At 36.4% G+C, this 19157-nt stretch overlaps 1 protein-coding gene across 4 annotated transcripts in view; it reads left to right on the top strand.

Annotated features, from left to right (window-relative positions):
* Positions 1-19157, top strand: part of TSPAN12 (tetraspanin 12) — a 71116-nt gene that overhangs the window by 11276 nt on the left and 40683 nt on the right. For all 4 annotated transcript variants that reach the window (XM_054563839.1, XM_054563840.1, XM_054563841.1 and 1 more), the window contains 2 exons: positions 3491-3573; positions 4662-4797. In XM_054563839.1, the coding sequence (XP_054419814.1) occupies positions 3491-3573; positions 4662-4797 (219 nt within the window). The remainder of the gene's footprint in view (positions 1-3490; positions 3574-4661; positions 4798-19157) is intronic.

Genomic DNA, 19157 nt, shown 5'->3' with positions numbered 1-19157 from the left:
AACAGCCTGTAAAAAAGTAGATGATAGGGGAAATCAAGATCAGTTATTTGAAGAATGATAAGGAGAAGAATTATTTATAATTGCAAGAGAATTTGAGGTAATCAAATAAAATAGTACATTCATAGACTGTCTTGTTCCCATGAAACTTAACAAAGGCCCACATATAGCCAAGTAGAGAGAGAACACGTAACCTCAAATTTAATTATGTAGTTAGTCCATGGTCCCCTGCTAGGCCTGTGTGTTCCTATAGGTTCTATTATTATTTAGATATGGTAAGGCCAGCACATCAGGAGATGACTGGCATTGAAAAGATAGTTTATTATACTCACAGATCCCAAAAGAGCGCATGTCTCATCACAGCGGGCCAAGAGGGGAAACACTGGCGTCCATCACAGGGCAGAGAGGTGGCAGGACTGGACAAGTACTTTTGTGGCTTCATTGAGAAGGAACAGGCAAGGCAGGGTAAGTAGGTTTTGGATTAGCTAGTTTGAATAATTCCAGCAGCTTTTAGAGTATAGGGACTGCCTCTAGTTGTCTATCACTGGACCTTGGAGTGATTAGGGCAGGTGTAGAGTGGCCCAGGGTGAGAGAGCTCTCTCAGTATAGGAGGTGGTGGGGGTATGGGCTCTGGATTGCTTGGGTTGTACTTGAAAATGGAAAGCTTGCCCATGGAGAAGGACCTGTTCCAAGAGCTGGTGGAAGGCAGGCTGCCAAGGCAAGGTAACTCAGGCATTTTCTCAGTTTGTCCAGACCAAGGTGTGTCCAGCATAAGCGTGTGGAACAGATGTTAAAATATCAAGGTTACAGAAGCTAGAAGCATGATGAATACACTGTGGCCGACCCACTGGCTAATTTTTTATTAGGTTTGCAATCTGTTCTTCATTCCCAGCAGAAATGAGGGTAGGAATAACTGACCTAATTCTCCTCTGAACTGTTGTCCCACGGTTCCTAACCTGTTTTAGCCATTGGCTCCGGAGCCCCCATTTACCAATGAATATAGTTCAGACATTCAGATGCTACAAACTATCTCCTCCAGCTCCACCCTACCCTCCACCCCTTTTGAAAGGAAGCCTGCATGCTCTGCAGGCTGGTCTCCTCACCATCTGTGGAATTTCTCATGCTTGTGTCTAAACTTGGAAGGCAGTTAATGGCTGAATGTAAAACTCCAAAGACCAAAGGCCTGGATTTGGATCCCAGCTTTGCCACTTAGAGTCTGTAAGACCTTGAACAGGTTACTTCACTTTTCCGTGTTACATGGTATATTTTACAGTCTGTAATTATCTGGTTTATATAGTTATTCCTTGTGTCCCACAAGATGCTTCTCAAAATCTAGGGTCTTGCTTTTCTTATTCATTGTTGGGTCCCTGAATCTAGCAGAGAGAGTGCAAAGCAGATAGTAGGTGTTGAGTAAGTATTTGCAACTGAATGAAGGATAAGTGAATTCACTAATGGATTTTTCAAGCAGGTATCCCTACTTCACTCTACAAGAGGTCACCAAGGACTACATGTGTCACTTACTTTGGCGTCTTTTTTCCAGAAAGCATGTTACATGGCCACTGCCTGAGTCAGTACAGACACATTCCTATCTTGCATATTATTTCTTCATTTAAAGTTAAATCTGTAACATAAAATGGTAATATATTTATTAAGGTGCCAGAAATTATTAAAAATCAAATGAAGTAGAATTTCACTATATTCTTAAAAAGAGAAATATAAGGCACATTTTAGAAAAATCTTTGTCAAAATAGGAAGGATCCTCAGAACTTACAACCTTCAGCTTTTGGAAAAGCTTTCAAGGAAGACATTTTGAACTTGTTCTAGATAGTTGCTTTTTTAAAAAAAATTGAATTATGGACAATTTAAAACATATACAAAAGTAGAAAACACAGTATAATTAATGCCCAACCAGCCATTTCAACAATTATCAAACATAGCCTCCACTTCCCATCTTACCCCCATGCATGATGATTATTTACTAAATCATTTGGCATATGTCTCTAAAAGATAAGGATCTTTAAAAAAACATTAATACTGTTGCCATATCTGAGATAATAAACAATGATTTCTTAATATTTTCAGATATCCATGTTTATCCCCAGTTGTCTCATAAATGTTTCTTTGTGGTTGGTTTCTTTGAATAAGATTTATACCAGGTCAATATATTGCATTGGGTAATCTAAATCTCTTTTAATTTATTACAGTTCTTCTTTTGTCTTTTTTTTTCCACTTGTCACTTCCTTTTTTAATTGAAGAAATCAGATTATTTGTCCTGTAAATTTCTTATACTCTTGATTTTGCCAATTGCATCCTCATGGTGGCATTTGACAAGTTTAAATCTATTCTCTATATTTCCTATAAACTGTTACAGCTTGGGGCTTGATTAGATTCAGGCTCCCTTTGACTTTTTGGTAAGAGGATTTCAAAGATGTCTCTGTGTAATTCTCATTTCATCACGCTGGGAGACATATCTGGCTGTCTCCTATAAGATTGATCAGTGGGGTCTGGTATTCTACGTCAGCCTGCTCTCTCCATTCTAAATTTCCACGTAATGCAGTGGCTGTCAGCCCTTATTACATGTTAGAACATGTGGGACAGTTACACATGTTGGATGCGTAGGTCCCACTCTCAACAATTGGTCCAGTGTGGGTCTGGGCTCAGTAGTTTTTTTAATAGTCCTAGGTGATTTTGATGCACAGATAAGATTCAGAACAACTGACCTGATAATTTTGGCAGCCATTGAGGAACTTAGCCTAGACATTCATTATTCAGAAGGGGTTGTTAAATAGTGTTACTCTATCATGCTTTCTTCACGTATTAGCAGATAGTCATCTATAAAAACTTTAATTAACTCTTGGTTCTTTAGTTTTTATGGAAAAGCTAGGATAAAAATTGGATTCTTATCAGTTTTCTGAATAATGAATTGAGTACCCAACATTCTACAAAGGTCATCGGTGAGTTTTCTTTAAGTGTGATTATGAATTCATAGATTTCTAGCATATTTGTTGTTTCAAACCATTGTGTTCATTATTATTGCTATTATTTTGATGTTTAAATTGTTCGAACACTAGCCAAAGGAAGCTCTTCCAAGTTAGTACCTGTGACTTTTTTTTTAACATCAGTAGTATTTGATTGCTTCCTTGCTTTTACATATGACACATTTTAGGTATTTGAGAATTTAGTTGTTTTATGGCCTCTTCAAGTTGTGCAATTCCTGTCCTGGACCTGGAATCAGTCATTTAATTGTTTAGCTGTGTGTATTCTATTTGGTGACATCCTATTTAATGGCTGTGTCATGATTGCAAAATGGAATGACAGATATGTAAAATAAAAATAAATTTCAACAGGTAGTAAATGGTAATCAGGAAAAAGCATATTGGTTATGCAAAAGAACCCTTTTTTTTTTACTATTAATCTGGCAGAGAATATCGCTAATTCATTAATTATTTACTAATAAATCTGTAGTAACCAATTTGTATTTCTTTTTTCCCAGTTAATGTCCATCAGCGTGTTGGCAGTTTCTGCTTGGATGAGAGACTACCTAAATAATGTTCTGACTTTAACTGCAGAAACAAGGTAGGCTGTACAAGGAATGATTGATTTCTTTCATCAGGTTTCCTCAGGTGCTAGTTTCTAGGTAACTTTGCCCTCAGCCGTTTAGAGGATATTGCCCTGGCATCTGTTCCCTGGGAAAGCCTTCCCTGCCCGTGGCAACTTTTGCTACAGCCACTTGCATTTTCTAGCACTCTCATTAAGGTGCACCACCGGTCCTAAGAGAACATTCCTTTCCTCCTGACAGTGTAGCAGCTCTGACATGTTTGCATATGAAAGAGAGCAGAGCTACTTTGCTCTACAAAAATCACCGCCAACTTTGTTACCTTCATATTCCTAGCTAATAAAAACCAAACCGAGCAATGCCATTTTCTTCTCAAATTTCAAAGGTGGGTCCACTGTCCTCACTAGGAGCAAATAACTTAACCTCTCCTAATCCCAATTTTTTTCATCTCTGAATGGGGAGTGTAATATAGTCCACTCTGGAATGTCCTAAGGATTAACTGAGATATATTTTTGGAATACATTTCTGTGAAGTCCTTAACACAGTGGAGTGTAGTAATGCTAATTTTTGTTATTTTCATTACTCTTCCTATTATGATTGTAGTTAATGAATTTTTTCATAGTTTTCTAGAAAAATCATCTCACCTCCTTCATTTTACTTTACTATAAACCAATTTCCCTTTCACATTTGGGAAGGCTCAGTTGTTGGGGAGAAAGGGCTGCAAATGAGGTCCCAGATCAGGGAAGAGGAGGGAGACGATTCTTTTCAGCTCGAAAACAGCAAAGGGTCTGGTGTGGTTTCCTTGGGCTGAGGCTTCAGAGCTCATAGTGGATCGACTCCTTATTAAGGACCCCTATCTTATATTTTAAGTGGGTTGAAGTTGGAATGTACCACTTGTATAAAAAAACTAAACAAAACAAAAATAGAACAAGCAAGCACTTTGGGGATAGCACAGTGATTTTGAAAATAGCAATACAGCCATCAGCTTCGAGGCATGACAATTTAAAGGTTATTAATGCAAATCACACACACTTGTGTCTTGTGTCATAGCTTGGGTGCTTTTTGATTATATTTTCTTTGTAATGTGACATTATTGTTCTTCTTTCAGGGTAGAAGAGGCCGTCATCTTGACTTACTTTCCTGTGGTTCATCCAGTCATGATTGCAGTTTGCTGTTTCCTTATCATTGTGGGGATGTTAGGATACTGTGGGACAGTGAAGAGAAACCTGTTGCTTCTTGCCTGGGTATAGTGTTTCTATCTTCTCTTTGTTATGGTTAAAAGGGCCAATCAGTAATGTATTATTTTTTCATCAGTGCCCAAGATTATGTGATTGGGGAACTGGGACAGCAGTGCTCTAATCTGTGATAATTGTTCAACATCCTGTAAGGAGGGAAGCTTTTTTTCCATGAGACATGATTTTAATACAAGTATTTTCTTAACTCAGATGATAAGGTATGGAAATATGTGCTCTACTTCATTATTCCACTTAGGCTATGTGTTGACATTTTCATTCAAAACTATGAGTTTTTTTTCCTAGTGTCATGATACCTTATTACCATTCAGCAGGTCCCTTGGAATTGGAACCGAGAAGTCATAATGGAACTGTTTCTTTTTCTCTTCTTTTTGAAAACAAATCTGCCATATAAACTCATATGTAAATTCAGGTGGTCAGATAGCAGACAAACATTACGATCCTGGCCCTGCCTTTATATAGGTTAGTGGATATAAGTGAATCTCAGTTTCTATGACCTTTGTGTTTTTTTTATTTTTTAAATTGTGAGAGTTGGGCTAAATTACTTCTTTAATTCCCTTCAGCACTTAAATTCTACAGTTACAAAAATCTATGCTTAAACTTTGAATTAAAAAACTAACAAACTTTTAATTTTAAAAATCTGAGTCAATGAAAAATATAGCTTACATGGAGATTTTTTGAAGTGCATTGAGTGTATAAAATATTACATGTCAGTGGCATCAGGTCTTGAGGCTGCTAAGATATTTGCAGACATAGCAGATGTCCCTCAAAATTAATTCATTGAGTATATTCCTTTCTGTGCAGTAGTTCTCAAGGCTAGTTATGCATTAATTCCTTGTAGGGAACATAAATTTCTGTGTGCTCATATGCTGGATCTGGGCAGGAAAAAAAGCCCTGATTTGTAGCTTTCTCAGGTTTCTGTGAGGTAAATACTCCCAGCATGATGGATTTTAGGCCACCGACATGGTATCAGTGAATGCAGAGCTGGGGAGAGATGAGTATAAATTGGCTCTCAGGAGCCAGCTTCTGCACACCAGTGCTTGACTGGCTCCTACTCGAAGCCAATTAAAATGGAATCTTAGTGTGAAGCTGAACTAAACCTTTGAATTTCATAGGGACAACCTGTGTTAATGTTTTCCTTGGCTTTTTGGAGGATAACTCTTCAGGTCTATGATTAAAAATGGAATATGCTGTAGAAAATAAACCCAGTCAAAGAAGGGGAACATGCCTAGTTCCTCATTTCTCTGTGCTTTGATGAGAAGAATGATAGAAGAGTTTGGAACTTTATTTTGCCATTTAAGATATTTGGATAATAATTTAAATATAAACTAAAGGACTTACTTCATATGAAACTGATAGTTTAAAGGATGGATAAAGTATTTTAAGCTAAAAGAAAATCCCCTCAGAATCCTTTTTTTAAACTACAATCTCACAATGACTTTTTTTTAATACAGCCAATTTAAGAATGATTACTATTTTCCCCTCCTCCCCAACTTGTATGACTGACTGGTGGGAAGGGGTGGGGTGGGACAGCATGTTTCATGGAAGGATGGTGTTTAGGAACATGTTTCAAAAACCATTTATGCATCCCATTACTCTGCTTGAATACTAGTAAAGTAAGTGGACAAAGAGCAAAGTAATTTGGTCTTTAGGCAGGATGAGTCATAGAGACTTGGACATGAGAGGCTAGTGTGTGAAGCTGGAAAGAGCTTTATGATGTAAAGGTGACATGGTTAACTGAGGTTCTAAGGGCCATTGACTCGTTCATTCATTCATTCTTCAAATATTTCATAAGAATATAGGCACTACTAGTTTCTGTCAAGATACCAGTGTGTATGATAGACAGACAATGCCACTGCTCTTGATAACAGCTTGAATAGGATTTGTACCAGGTCCACTGAGGCAGAGAGGAGGAGCTCCAAGCTCAGCCCCAAAAGCTGAGCATACCCTTCAGGAGAATTGACTGTATAGATTGGTATGGCTTCATTCCATCCCTCTTTATTTATTGGCCTTGGTCTTTTTCACAAAACAGCTTTTGGTGCATTGCTGTTCAGTGTGTGCATCTTGGTTGTTCCTTCTCACTGACTGCCTGTGACATTTCATTACCCATTGCCATTGGGCTGCTTCTCTTATCCTGGCTAGTTTCCAGACCTTACTTTGTCTAGACCCACCACAACCTTCCCCTTGCTAATGAATGATCTGTGGTCTCAACTCCCAATTACCTGTCACTCCTAACCAATCTGCCTCTGATCTGCTTCTCAGGCAATTTCTCCTCTGGTTTCCTTTCCAGAACCTCCTCCTCTAAGCAGTTGCCAAATCCTCCAAGTTTTGGATTTACAAGCTCAGGAACCTGTCCCCTCTTTTCTAATCTTACTTGGAATTCCCAGACTCAAGTTCTCTTGACTTCTTACTGACAGAGGGCAGAGCCCCCTAATGAAACTTCCTGCCTCTGTTTCCTCTGATTTACCCAAAACCAATGCCATCAGTTAATATAATGCAACAGTAATCATGTTACTCCTCTGTTCCAAAACCTTGAAAGACTCCTGGTTGGGTAATGAAATATTTAATGATTCTTCAGTCTTGCATCAGTTTCTTCTGCAATCAAGTCTTTGTCTTCCATTTTTAGCTTTTTTTTTTTTTTTTCATTTTTAGCTTTCTTACCAACTTTGTTATTCTCTGTTTGAACTGTATCATCTGAGTCTTGAACAAACTTTTTGCTCCATTTTTCCCTGCTCTGAATTCTTGCTTTCTCCTAGCTGGGAATTTCTTTCAGTGCTTTTGTTTCAGTACTTCCAGCCCATTCAGAAAGGTGAAGGAATCAAGCAAGCAAACAAACAAAAACAAGCAAACAAACAAAAACAAACAAACAAAAAACTTCATAGAGAACAGTATGGTGATTACCAGAGGGAAAGGGGGAGGTAGAAGAGGATGAAGGGGGGGATAAATGGTGATGGAAGGAGACTTGACCTGGAGTTGTAAACACACAATACAAAATACAGATGATGTATTACAGCACTGTAACCCTGAAGTCGAGATAAATTTTATTAACCAATGTTACACAAATAAATCTAATAAGAAATAATGAACCCCCTGCCCCCAAAAAAAGACTTGTCTGAAATACTACCTGATGAAATCATAATAATGACAAAGATGATGATGATAATCAAAGTAATGAAGCAGTGAATGTTTCTCAGGTACTTACAGATGCTGCAGAGGTAACATGAATATTTTAATATGAAGTTTTACATGAATTAATCAACTTTGTACTCTCCACAATTCTAGTGAGGTAGATACTATTATTATTACCATATATATAGATGAGGAAATGAGGCACAGGTTTGCCTAACTTTGCACAGCTAGTAAATGGAAAATCTGGTATGCAGACCATGGCAACCCCATTACAACATCACTTTTTTACTCTGTAGTTGCTGCCTTTTCCTAAGTGCTAGCCATATCTCACATTGTATAAAACACTTTCTCTGTCACTTTTTTTGTTTGTTTTAGACCTGACCACAATAATCTAACAAAGATAATTATAAATGAGGTTCAGAGAGGTTCAGTATTATGTCCAAAGTCACTTGGCAATAATGGCCTCAATGTCTCTACTGCCAAGGCCATTCTCATTGGGCTTTCCTGATTTCTCTAATAGATGCTTCTCATTTCCTTATTATAAATTTCATTTTTTTATAACCAGATCAAACTACCAAACTACAAACAACGTGATAATATGAGCCGTTCACCTTGCCTATTGCTTTAATATGTGTTTATTAAATTGAATAATGGACAGGAAATTAGAACAGTGCGAGTAGGAGTGACCAGCATGTGGGATGGTGGATGTGCCTGGAGGGCAGTACAGAATGAGACTTCACAGGAGGAGGCTGGCTGTTTGGAGTGATAGATTTAGACTACGAAGGGAATGGCTTGGTAAATACAGGGAAGCTAAAATATGACGTGATCTTATAGGTGTTCGGCAAGTATTTGCAAGGCAACCTTCATGATTTCTTTCTTTGTGTCCTTTATCTTTTTATCCTAAGTTAAAAAAATTAAGGACGTTTCTTACTTTGATTTATTTTTTTATTTTTCAAATACAATCAACAGCTTATTTAGAAAGTCAGAGGTAGAAGAAATGAGCCATGTAAGTAGTGAGCCAGCTGGGCTGTGTGGGCTCAGGGAACAAGATACAAAGACAAAAAAGGGGCCCTTAGAACCTAGGAGGGAAGAGTTGAGGATAACGTGCGGGGGGTAGGGGGGTGTCGGAGGGAGGTGTGGGCATGCTCCACAGAGAGAGCTGCCTCTTATTTTTATTTTGGATGTAAATATTTAAACAAGTGGAATGCATTCAGTCCAACCTATCCATTTCCCTGTATTCAAAGTCTTGTTTCCTGTAAAGACCTGTACACCAGATTAGCAGGAGGAGTTTTTTTCTTAAGGCAATCATTATCTCTGAGAGCCGCCATATCTCTTGAATGATTACTAAAAAAGAGCTGGCAACTGGGCTGTGGTACTGTTTCAGCAATCACAATGCTATTATTCATCGGACTGATCAAGAAAAGTGAGAAAGCTTCAAAGTGGATCTTTATAACTAAGCTGCCCTCCCACCCTGCCTTCACCTCTCAAAAAACAACTCTTCAGGTAAGAGGATACCCATAGGGAAACACTTCTGGTGAATCTTGGTCATGAATTTGACCATCTATTGAATTATAGATGCAAGTTATTAAAATAATTTAGATTGCCAAATAACATATAGGACAACCAATGAAATTTGAATTCCAGATAAACAGAGAATAATATTTTAGTATAAGTGTTTCCCATGCAATATTAAGATATAATGTACTAAAACATTCTTCATTGTTTAACTGGAATTCAAATTTAAATCAGCAGTCCTGTATTTTTATTTGCTGAATTTGGCAGCCCTACACTGACTAGATATGTTCTTAATAAATAAATGTGAAATTGTTGTAGGAAATAAACTTTTATGTACTTAAGTGAGGAGATCAGGAATAATTAAATATTTTTTATTTCAAATGCTTCATTTTATTTTTTTATTTTTATTTTTATTTATTTTTTCAAATACATTTGTCTCTGCCTTCCCCCCACCACTTTCCCTTGCCCCCTCCCCTCCTCAATCCTTCCCCTTTGGTTTTGTCCATGAGTCCTTGCTATATGTTCCTTGACTTTCCCCTTCCCTTTCTTTTCCCCTGCCACACCCCCCTTCCCTCTTGTCTCTGTTGGTTTCTTTTCCTTTCAGTGTTGCTGGTCTTATTTTCCTTGCATCTTTGTTTTGTTGGTTAGGTTCCACTTATAGGTGAGATCATATGGTATTTGTCTTTTGCCCCCTGGCTTATTTCGCTTAGCATAATGCTCTCTAGTTCCATCCATGCTCTCGTGAAGTGTAGTAGTTCTTTTTTTCTTTTTGCTGCGTAGTATTCCATCGTGTATATGTACCATAATTTTTTGATCCAATCATCTACTGATGGGCATTTAGGTTGCTTCCAACACTTGGCTATTGTAAATTGTGCTGCTATGAACATTGGGGTGCATAGGTTCTTTTGTATTGGCGTTTTGGTGTTCTTAGGGTATAGCCCAGCAGGGGAATCACTGGATCAAAAGGCAGTTCCATTTTCAGCTTTTTGAGGAAATTCCACACTGCATTCCACAATGGCTGCACCAGTCTACATTCCCACCAACAGTGGACTAGGGTTCCCTTTTCTTCACAGCTTCGCCAGCACCTGTTGTTTGTTGATCTGTTTATGATGGCCATTCTGACCGGTGTGAGGTGGTATCTCATTGTGGTTTTGATCTGCATTTCTTGGGAATAATTAAATTTTAATTATTTTGGGAAAACAAGCCAAAAATGACTAGGAAAATAAAAGTGATTATGCAGTGACTTTCAAAGTAATTTCAGTAGCAGAAATCCTTTCTCTCTTTAAAAGAGAAATTGAAGCTAAATGGAAATTGGTTTTAAGCCTTAGATGGGTACTTCCCACGGCTTTTAGCTGTAGACCAAATGAAATTCATTTGTTATTGCACTTCTACCTTGCTATTAACATAGGCATTAGAAAAGCTGTGCCAGCTCAGGGGGAATGTAAACAGATTGAACAGACACGTTTGCAATATTGACAACAGCTGAATGTTGCCATCAGGAGATCGTCATTTGTCAGAGAGGGATGCTAATATGCGCTTAACTTCCAGCAAACCACATTTAGTCAAGCACTGGTCAGAAATTAAGTTGGACGCATGTCACATGTTTAGGAGCAGTACCTTGTGTTTAAAGGGGAAGATTTCTTTATTTTCAATTTTAATTTCAGGAGAATTTTCATAGGGCTGTCGATTGCATGGAAGTGTTCCTAAAGCTTTCTTAAAACATACAGGGATTGAACTAGATTTGAAATGATTCTCTTATGGAAATTAAATCAACTTTTTATGGTCACGAGAAATTAACCACTCTCTGTTTTTTTATTCCCATTCTCAGTGGGTTTTTTTTTTGTTTAAAATCATAATACAAAACTAGAATATCTTTAAATAGTAATTTTCTACAGGCTCTGTTTAAGGCCTTCTCTTAAGTAGTTATACATTTTATAATTTTATGACTTAAGTTAAACTATTAAATTTAATATTTTCATTATTTTCAATTTTGGTTGATAGCTTAGCAACTTTATTTCTATATCAAGGTTCATGGTATCACTGACCACATGTCCAGCATGTGCCTGGTGCTTTATCCTTGTTTTCTGAGAAAATACTTAGAGGAGCTATGTGCGGTCGAACTTATTTCACAGATGAGGAAAAGCAGGATGCCCAAAGATACACAGCTGCTCGTTGCAGTAGTTGCTGTCAGTAACATGCAAATGCTGTCTGATGCTCAGAGCTCACATGCATGTTTCACCTACCACACTGCTATTATAATACAGTTAATTTATTGGGATTATTTCTATAAGACTTAAATATGTTTAGTTTATAATTCCAAGGCATTCAGTAGTCATTTAACTTTTTAATAATCTTTTAATATCCTTATTATAAAAGGAACTCTAAAAGTTCCTCCGTGATTCTATCTCATTTTGTCAAAGAAGGAAACCACTTCTTTTCTTTCTATGTTCTCCCCTCCCAATTCTCCCTTTCTTCTCCTCTTTTCCCTCCCCGCCTTGAACATATATTGAGTACCCAGCTTGTGTTAGACACTTGATGGACAGAGATGAAAGAGGAGAATACAAAGAAAATAACAAAGGAAAATACAATATTAAAGTTTTAAATAAATTGCTGTGGGAACACACAAGAAGGAGCAATTGGAGACTTCTGGCAGGTTATGTGGAAGAATGTATTTGAACCGGAGGCTGAAAATGTGTAAGAGCTTTTTGGTGGAGAAGGGAAGGGAAGAGTCTTTATAGCAACATGAAGATTATGCGCAAAGACAGGAATAAAGGAACATGGCAAGTTTAGGCAAAACTTCGAAATTCAGTGTGGCTCTGGTATCGGTGCACTGTGAGCAGCACGTGAAGCAGTCCAATTGTGAAGGTCTTTATAGGAGAGTCTGATGTTATGCTGGGGTTGGTGTTTCCAGCATGGGATGGAATGACAACGTTTAGGCAGGAGGTACTGGGAAACCCCATTAGCAGTCACACTGTGGTTTTCAAAAGCCGCAGATGGAACTAAGACTTTAGGGAGTTGAGGAAGGCAGCTGAATTCATTAGACTTGCTGAAATAGAATTATGGATAAAGAATTGCACATGATAGTAATGTTTATATTATTTGACTTTAGGAGATGAAATATTCAATACTATTCGTTTATGCATATAATAAAGACATCTTGTCAATGTATGCATTTTATTTTGCAAGTTAACTAGAATTTTTTAAAAACCATAGTTTTTAAATGTTAAATGTAGTTGTTAAACTCACAAAAATCTCAGGCAGAGGAAACTGAAGATACTTTAGGCATATCTGGATCTAGAGGCTCAGTTTATGCATCTCATTTTTGGTTGCACAAGAACCTAAACTAAGCTCCTTGACCGCTTCTCTTTCTTAAGTGGTATTGGTATGTCTGCTTCTAATCATGCCCCAGAAAATCATGTTGCGTTAGGGCCTGGGACCCAAGACAATTGTGTGAAATGCGTGATCTTAGTGTTGGGTCTTTGTGAAAGGATTCTGAGTGCTCATTGGACTTTTTGCCTACTTCTGAGTTTTACGTATGAAGGTTCAAGTATTTCTGTCGTTTGCATAATTTGGTGTATGCTGTCACAGAAAGCATTTTAAGGTTTACTGTATACTCTTAATATACACATATGACATAACTTTGGTTAAATGTAAGCCATATAAATCTATATCTGTTGATTTGATGACTGTCCTTAAGCTGTGCAGAGTTCAAATCCAGGTATTTCTTTACCAGCACATGCTATTGAAAGACTTATCCAGCTGTGAGTGCTGGTCACCAGTTCAAATGCTACCTTGAGGCAAATTCAGGAATTGTGCAGTATTCTTACATTTTCATTTGCTTCTACATTGTTGGTCTTTTGACTTCTTTTGGCAAAAAAAAGAATGTAGACATTAATTTAAAATCAGAAAGCTGTCTAAATGACTCTGGAAACGAGTGTCCCTAAATATACAAGAGTTAAAATAAGAGGGCAAATAACACATGTAAAAGATAAGAGAATTAAGTCATTTAAGCCAATGAGGAAAGTAGTTTTCAGATAAATGTTTTAGAAAAATGATGTTTAATATTTATATGCAGTGTCTAATGAAGTTGATGACTAAATAATAGCTTATAAATTAAAGTTAAGCTTTTTTCCATGAAATTTTATTAATTTAAAAACCTTACATTTTCAGAATTGTTATCCATAGACCTCTTACCCTTTTCAGAGAAAAGGTGAGACCAGGCCCTGGTTATGTGCTCAGATTAAGATGAATCTTTTTTCTTTCTTTCCTTCTTTCTTTTTTTTTTTAGCTGAGATGAAAGAAACACTAATCTAAATTTTATTTAAAATGTACAAAACTGTCGTTGTATCACTTAGTATTCTTGTTAAGCAGCACATTTAAATTATTCTAAAATAAGTGTTTATCTCTGAATTATTTTTAGATTACCATTACTTTAGTTTTAAAACTTTAAAATTTGAAAACAACAAATTTTCTGAAAATGATAATACAATTAGGAACACATTTTAGGAACATTGCCTTTATGAATATAGGAATTTTATTAGGTGATACTTGCCTATGAAAGAATTGTTTTTAATTAAGTAAAAATATGAATTTTTGATATTTATTCAATGAAACAAGAATTTAAATATTTTAAAATTCCAAGTTCTGTGCAGGGTTTGCATAGCTAGCAGAAGACAGGGACTGGTAACATTTAAATGAGACAAGAAGAGGTTTGCTTTTTAGAATTAAAATATTTTAATTTTAAAAGTTTTCTTTTTGTGTTATTGAAGTTACCTAAAGAACTTAAAGGAACGATGGGCTTGTTTGGTTGAGAACATTTAATGAAGGGACATGAGGAGGTGCTGGAGCTGAGATCTGATGGGGCAGGGCAGGTGAATTGTGGTCAGGAGTAGGGCAGTGGTTTGCAGAAGGGCCCTTGAATTGAAAGGCTCGTGGAGGAAAATTAGTGGTAAGACTTGGAAACTCGGAGTGTGTTTGGAGAAGGGCATGTGTAGGTGATAGGTAGATGCGTGCCAAGTAGCAGGGCTGAGAGTTGTGTGACCTAGGGCCAGGTAATGGAGTGTCTTAATATTGTTTGTATGTGCTCTGCAGTTTGAAGTTTTATGAGCTGAAGAGTAATGTGAACTGATCTATCTTTTGCTATATAACCCTAGTAGCTTTGTCTGTTCTTGATTGTGTTTCTGGGCCTTTTGCTTGCTTATCAGGGAGAAAATAGCTACCTGGCCTTGTCATTCTGGACTAAAGTGGCTTCATATTTTGAGAACCTTTTTATTAATAATGGAATTGAGATTGGAAGGCATACTTTTATTCTAACAAAGTGCCTTTTCTGATGAAGCAATAAAGGTATTCAGGTGGGGAAGTCTAGCTAATGTTTTAGAATTTTTTTTTCCAGGTGTACATTATAAACAAAACTCTGTTGATCTGGGTATTTTTAGTTCAGGTTTCATAGTGAAAATATAATTATCAAGCTAAAGTAGTTACCAGGAAACTGGGTGCTGGGCTAAGAATCCCTTAAGGAAACCAGCCATGTTAAGGACGCTGTGGAAGGATTACAACGGCAGTTTTTTGGAATGCTACAGCAATTTTCCAGACGTAGGGTGGGGGAAGTCCCATAAACAATTTATTAGCATTAGTTGATTGTTACAGAACTGCTTAAGTGGTTTGAGAACAAACTTTTCCAGCATGTTAGAAGCATTTACCAACAGACAACAGGTCGGCTCCCTTCAAGTCATCATTGACCTGTTTATAAAAGTAGGTTTTCCAGGGTCTGTACTTCTCAACATTATTATAACTCAAATACTTGTTGTAACACAAGTGCATTTCTTTAAAATCATTCCATAATTTATTCTATTTAATTCAGACTGCTTCTTCTGTCAGCCCACATTGAGTATCTTTGGTGAGAATTTAATGCTTTTATCATTATTCACACAAGGTTTTCTTCCCCTATAACATTAAGCATGTCTGTGAATCAAGTTGTGTTCTTATACTTTCATATTTTATGGAAGAAAATACATTTTTGTTTCAGGAAGAAAGTGTTTTTGCTTGAATTGATTTATCAAAAAAAGCAAAAAGCAAGAAGAATAAACCTCTCCATTTGTAATAAATATTTGTATTTGGGGAGTTTTTAAATTTAAAGGAAGCATTTTTCCTTTAATACTTTTAACATATAGATTTGTGATTATTCTGGAGAACAAGCAAATATAAGTTCCAGTGTACATTTTGTCTGAAAATAAAGGTGAAATAATGAAAAGAATGTGATTTAGACGAAGATATTGTCACAGACATAGATCTATAGATAGATGTAAAAGTTATTGGCAACTTTTAAAGTATGAGGTCCCTTTTTACCTCATAAAACATCATCAACTTTTTTTGGTTTAGTCTTTATTGTATTTTTTTTTTTCATCACCATTTCATCTCTATATCCCCCACACTCCAGCAATCAACACACTGTGTCCATATACATGAATCCTTTTTCATTTTTGTTCAATCCCTCACTCCCCTAACCAATCCCCCACCCCCAACTAGCTGTCATCTGCTTTCCATCTGTGAGTCTGTGTCTGTTTTGCTTATTAGTTCAGTTTGTTCATTAGATTTCACATGTGAGTGAAATCTATGGTATTTGTCTTTCTCTGAATGGCTTATTTCACTTAGCATAATGTTCTCCAGGTCCATCCATACTGTTGCAAAGGGTAAAATTTCCTTTTTACAGCTGAGTAGAATTCCATTGTGTAAAGGTCCTATAGTTGTTTTATCCACTCATCTATGGTAGACACTTGGGCTGCTTCCATATCTTGGTGATTATAAATAATGCTGCAATAAACATAAGGGTGCTTTTTGTTCTTTCAGATTAGTGTTTTGGGTTCCTTCTGATATATTCTGAGAAGTGGGATTACTGGGTCAAAAGACAGATCCATTTTTACCTTTTTGAGGTATCTCTACACTGCTTTCCAGAGTGGCTGCATCAGTCTGCATTCCCACCAACAGCGTACTAGGCTTCCCTTTTCTCCTTGCCAGCACTTGTTGTTTGTTGATTTATTGGTGTAGCCATCCTGACTAATGTGAGATGGTATCTCATTGTAGTTTTAATTTGCATTTCTCTGATGATTAGTGACATTGAGCATCTTTTCCTATGTCTTTTGGCCATCTGTATGTCTTCTTTGGAGAACTGTCTATTCAGATCCTTTGCCCATTTTTAATTGGGTTGTTTGTTTTTATTTGTATGTTGAGTTTTGTAATTTCTTTGTAAATTTTGGATATTAACCCCTTATCAGATGTATCAACTAAAATGCCCTCCCATTTTGTGCGTTGTCTTTTGATTTTGTTAATGTTCTTTGTTGCTGTGCAAAAATTTTTTAGTTTGATGTAGTCCCATTTGTTTATTTTTTTCTTTTGTTTCCTTTGCCCGGGCAGACATATCCAATTAAAAAAATCTAAGAGCAATATCCGAGGTTTTGCTGCCCATATTTTCTTCTAGGATTTTTGTGGTTTTGGGTCTAACATTTAAGTCTTTGATCCATTTTGAATTTATGTTTATGTATGGTATAAGAAGGTGGTCTAGTTTCATTTTTATGCATATATCTGTCCAGTTTTCCCAATACAATTTATTGAATAAGCTATCTTTAGCTCACTGTATGTGTTTGCCTCCTCTGTCTAATATTAATTGACTGTAAAGCTGTTGGTTTATTTCTGGGCTTTCTCTTCTATTCCATTGATCTATGTGTCTGTTTTTATGTCACTACCAGGCTCTTTTGTTTATTATGGTCCTGTAGTATAGTTTGATATTAGGAGGCATGATTCCTCCAACTTTCTTCTTCTTTCTCAGGATTGCTGTTGCTATGCAGGGCCTTTTGAGGTTCCATATAAATTTTTGATATATTTGTTCTAGTTCTGTAAAATATATCACTGGCATCTTGATAGGAATTTCGTTGAATCTGTAGATTGCTTTAGGTAGTTTGGACAGTTTAATGATGTTAATTCTTCCTATCCATGAACACGAGATGTACTCCCATTTACTTATATCTTCTTCAATTTATTTCTTCAGTGCCTTATAATTTTCCATATACAGGTCTCTTACATCCTTGGTTAGGTTTATTCCTAGATATTTTATTCTTTTGGAAACAATTGTGAATGGATTGTTTTCTTAATTTCCCTTTCTGTTAGTTCATTATTGGCATGTAAAAATGCAACTGATTTCTGGATACTAGTTTTTTCTCCTGCTACTTTGTTGAATTCATTTATCAGGTCTAGTAGTTTCTTGGTGGACTCTCTGGGATTCTCTATGTACAGTGTCATGTCATCTGCAAATAAAGACAGTACTACTTCTTCCTTTCCAATTTGGATACATTTTATTTCTTCTTCTTTTCTTTATTGCTGTGACTAGAACTTCAGTACTAGTTGAATTGAAAGGTGGAAGTGGATGTCCTTGTCTTATTCCCGGTCTTAAGGGAAATGCTTGTAGTTTTTGCCCATTAAGTATGATGCTGGCAGTGGATTTGTCATATGTGGCCTTTATTATGTTAAGGTATGTTTCCTCTATTCTCACTTTGCTGAGAGTTTTGATAATAATTGGGTACTGGATTTTATCAAATGCTTTTTTGCATCTATTGATATGATCATGTGGTTTTTATCCTTCATTTTGTTTATGTGGTGAATCACGTTTATTGATTTGTGAATATTGTATCAACCTTGCATTCCCGGAGTAAATCCCATTTTGATCATGGTGTATGATCTTTTTGATGCATTGCTGTATTCAATTTGCTAATATTTGTTGAGAATTTTCTCATCTGTGTTCATCAGGAATACTAGTCTATAATTTTTTTTTTTACTTGTAGGGTGTTTACCTGGTTTTGGAATTTGGATAATGCTGGTCTCCTAAAATGAGTTTGGGAGCCTTCCCTCCTCTTGAATTCTATGAAATAGTTTGAGAAGGAGAGGTGTTAGTTCTTGGAATGTTGGGTGAAATTCACCTGTGAAGCCATCTGGCCCAGGGCTTTTGTTTGTCCAGAGTTTCTTGACTACTGTTTTAATTTCATTAGGTGTCTATTCAGGTTCTTTGACTCTTCCTGATTTAGTTTTGGAAGATGGCATGTTTCTAGGAATTTATCCATTTCATCCAGGTTGTCTAGTTTGTTGGCATATAGTTGTTCATAATACTTTCTTACAGTCCTTTGTATTTCTTTGGTGTCATTTGTTGTTTGTCCTCTTTCATTTTTTATTTTATTTATTTGGGTCCTTTCTCTTTTTTTCATGATGAGTTTGGTTAAAGGTTTGTCAATCTTGTTTGTCTTTTCAAAGAACCAGCTTTTGGATACATTGATCTTTTACATCTTTTTTTAGACTCTATTTCATTTATATCTGCTCTGGCCTTTATTATTTCCTTCCTTCTATTCATTTTGGGCTTTGTTTGTTGTCCTTTTTAAAGTTCCTTTAAGGTGAAGTTAGACTGTTTATTTGATCTCTCTCTTGTTTTTTAAAATAGGCCTGTAATGCTATAAATTTCCCTCTTAGGACTGCTTTCCCCATGTCCCACAGATTTTTGATTGTTGTGTCTTCATTTTCACATGTTTCAAGGTATCTTTTGATTTCTTTCTTCAGCTTGTTGTTGACACATTCATTGTTTAATAACATGTTATTTAGCTTCCATGTCTTTGAGAGTTTTTCAGTGTTCTTGTTATTGATTTCTAGTTTTATAGCATTGTGGTCAGAGA

The sequence above is a fragment of the Pteronotus mesoamericanus genome, unplaced genomic scaffold, assembly GCF_021234165.1.
Source record: "Pteronotus mesoamericanus isolate MK-2021 breed Mesoamerican mustached bat unplaced genomic scaffold, CSHL_Meso_final scaffold_85, whole genome shotgun sequence".
Lineage (NCBI taxonomy): Eukaryota > Metazoa > Chordata > Mammalia > Chiroptera > Mormoopidae > Pteronotus > Pteronotus mesoamericanus.
Note: the sequence above shows the minus strand (reverse complement) of the source record. Positions and strands in the feature narration are given on the sequence as shown.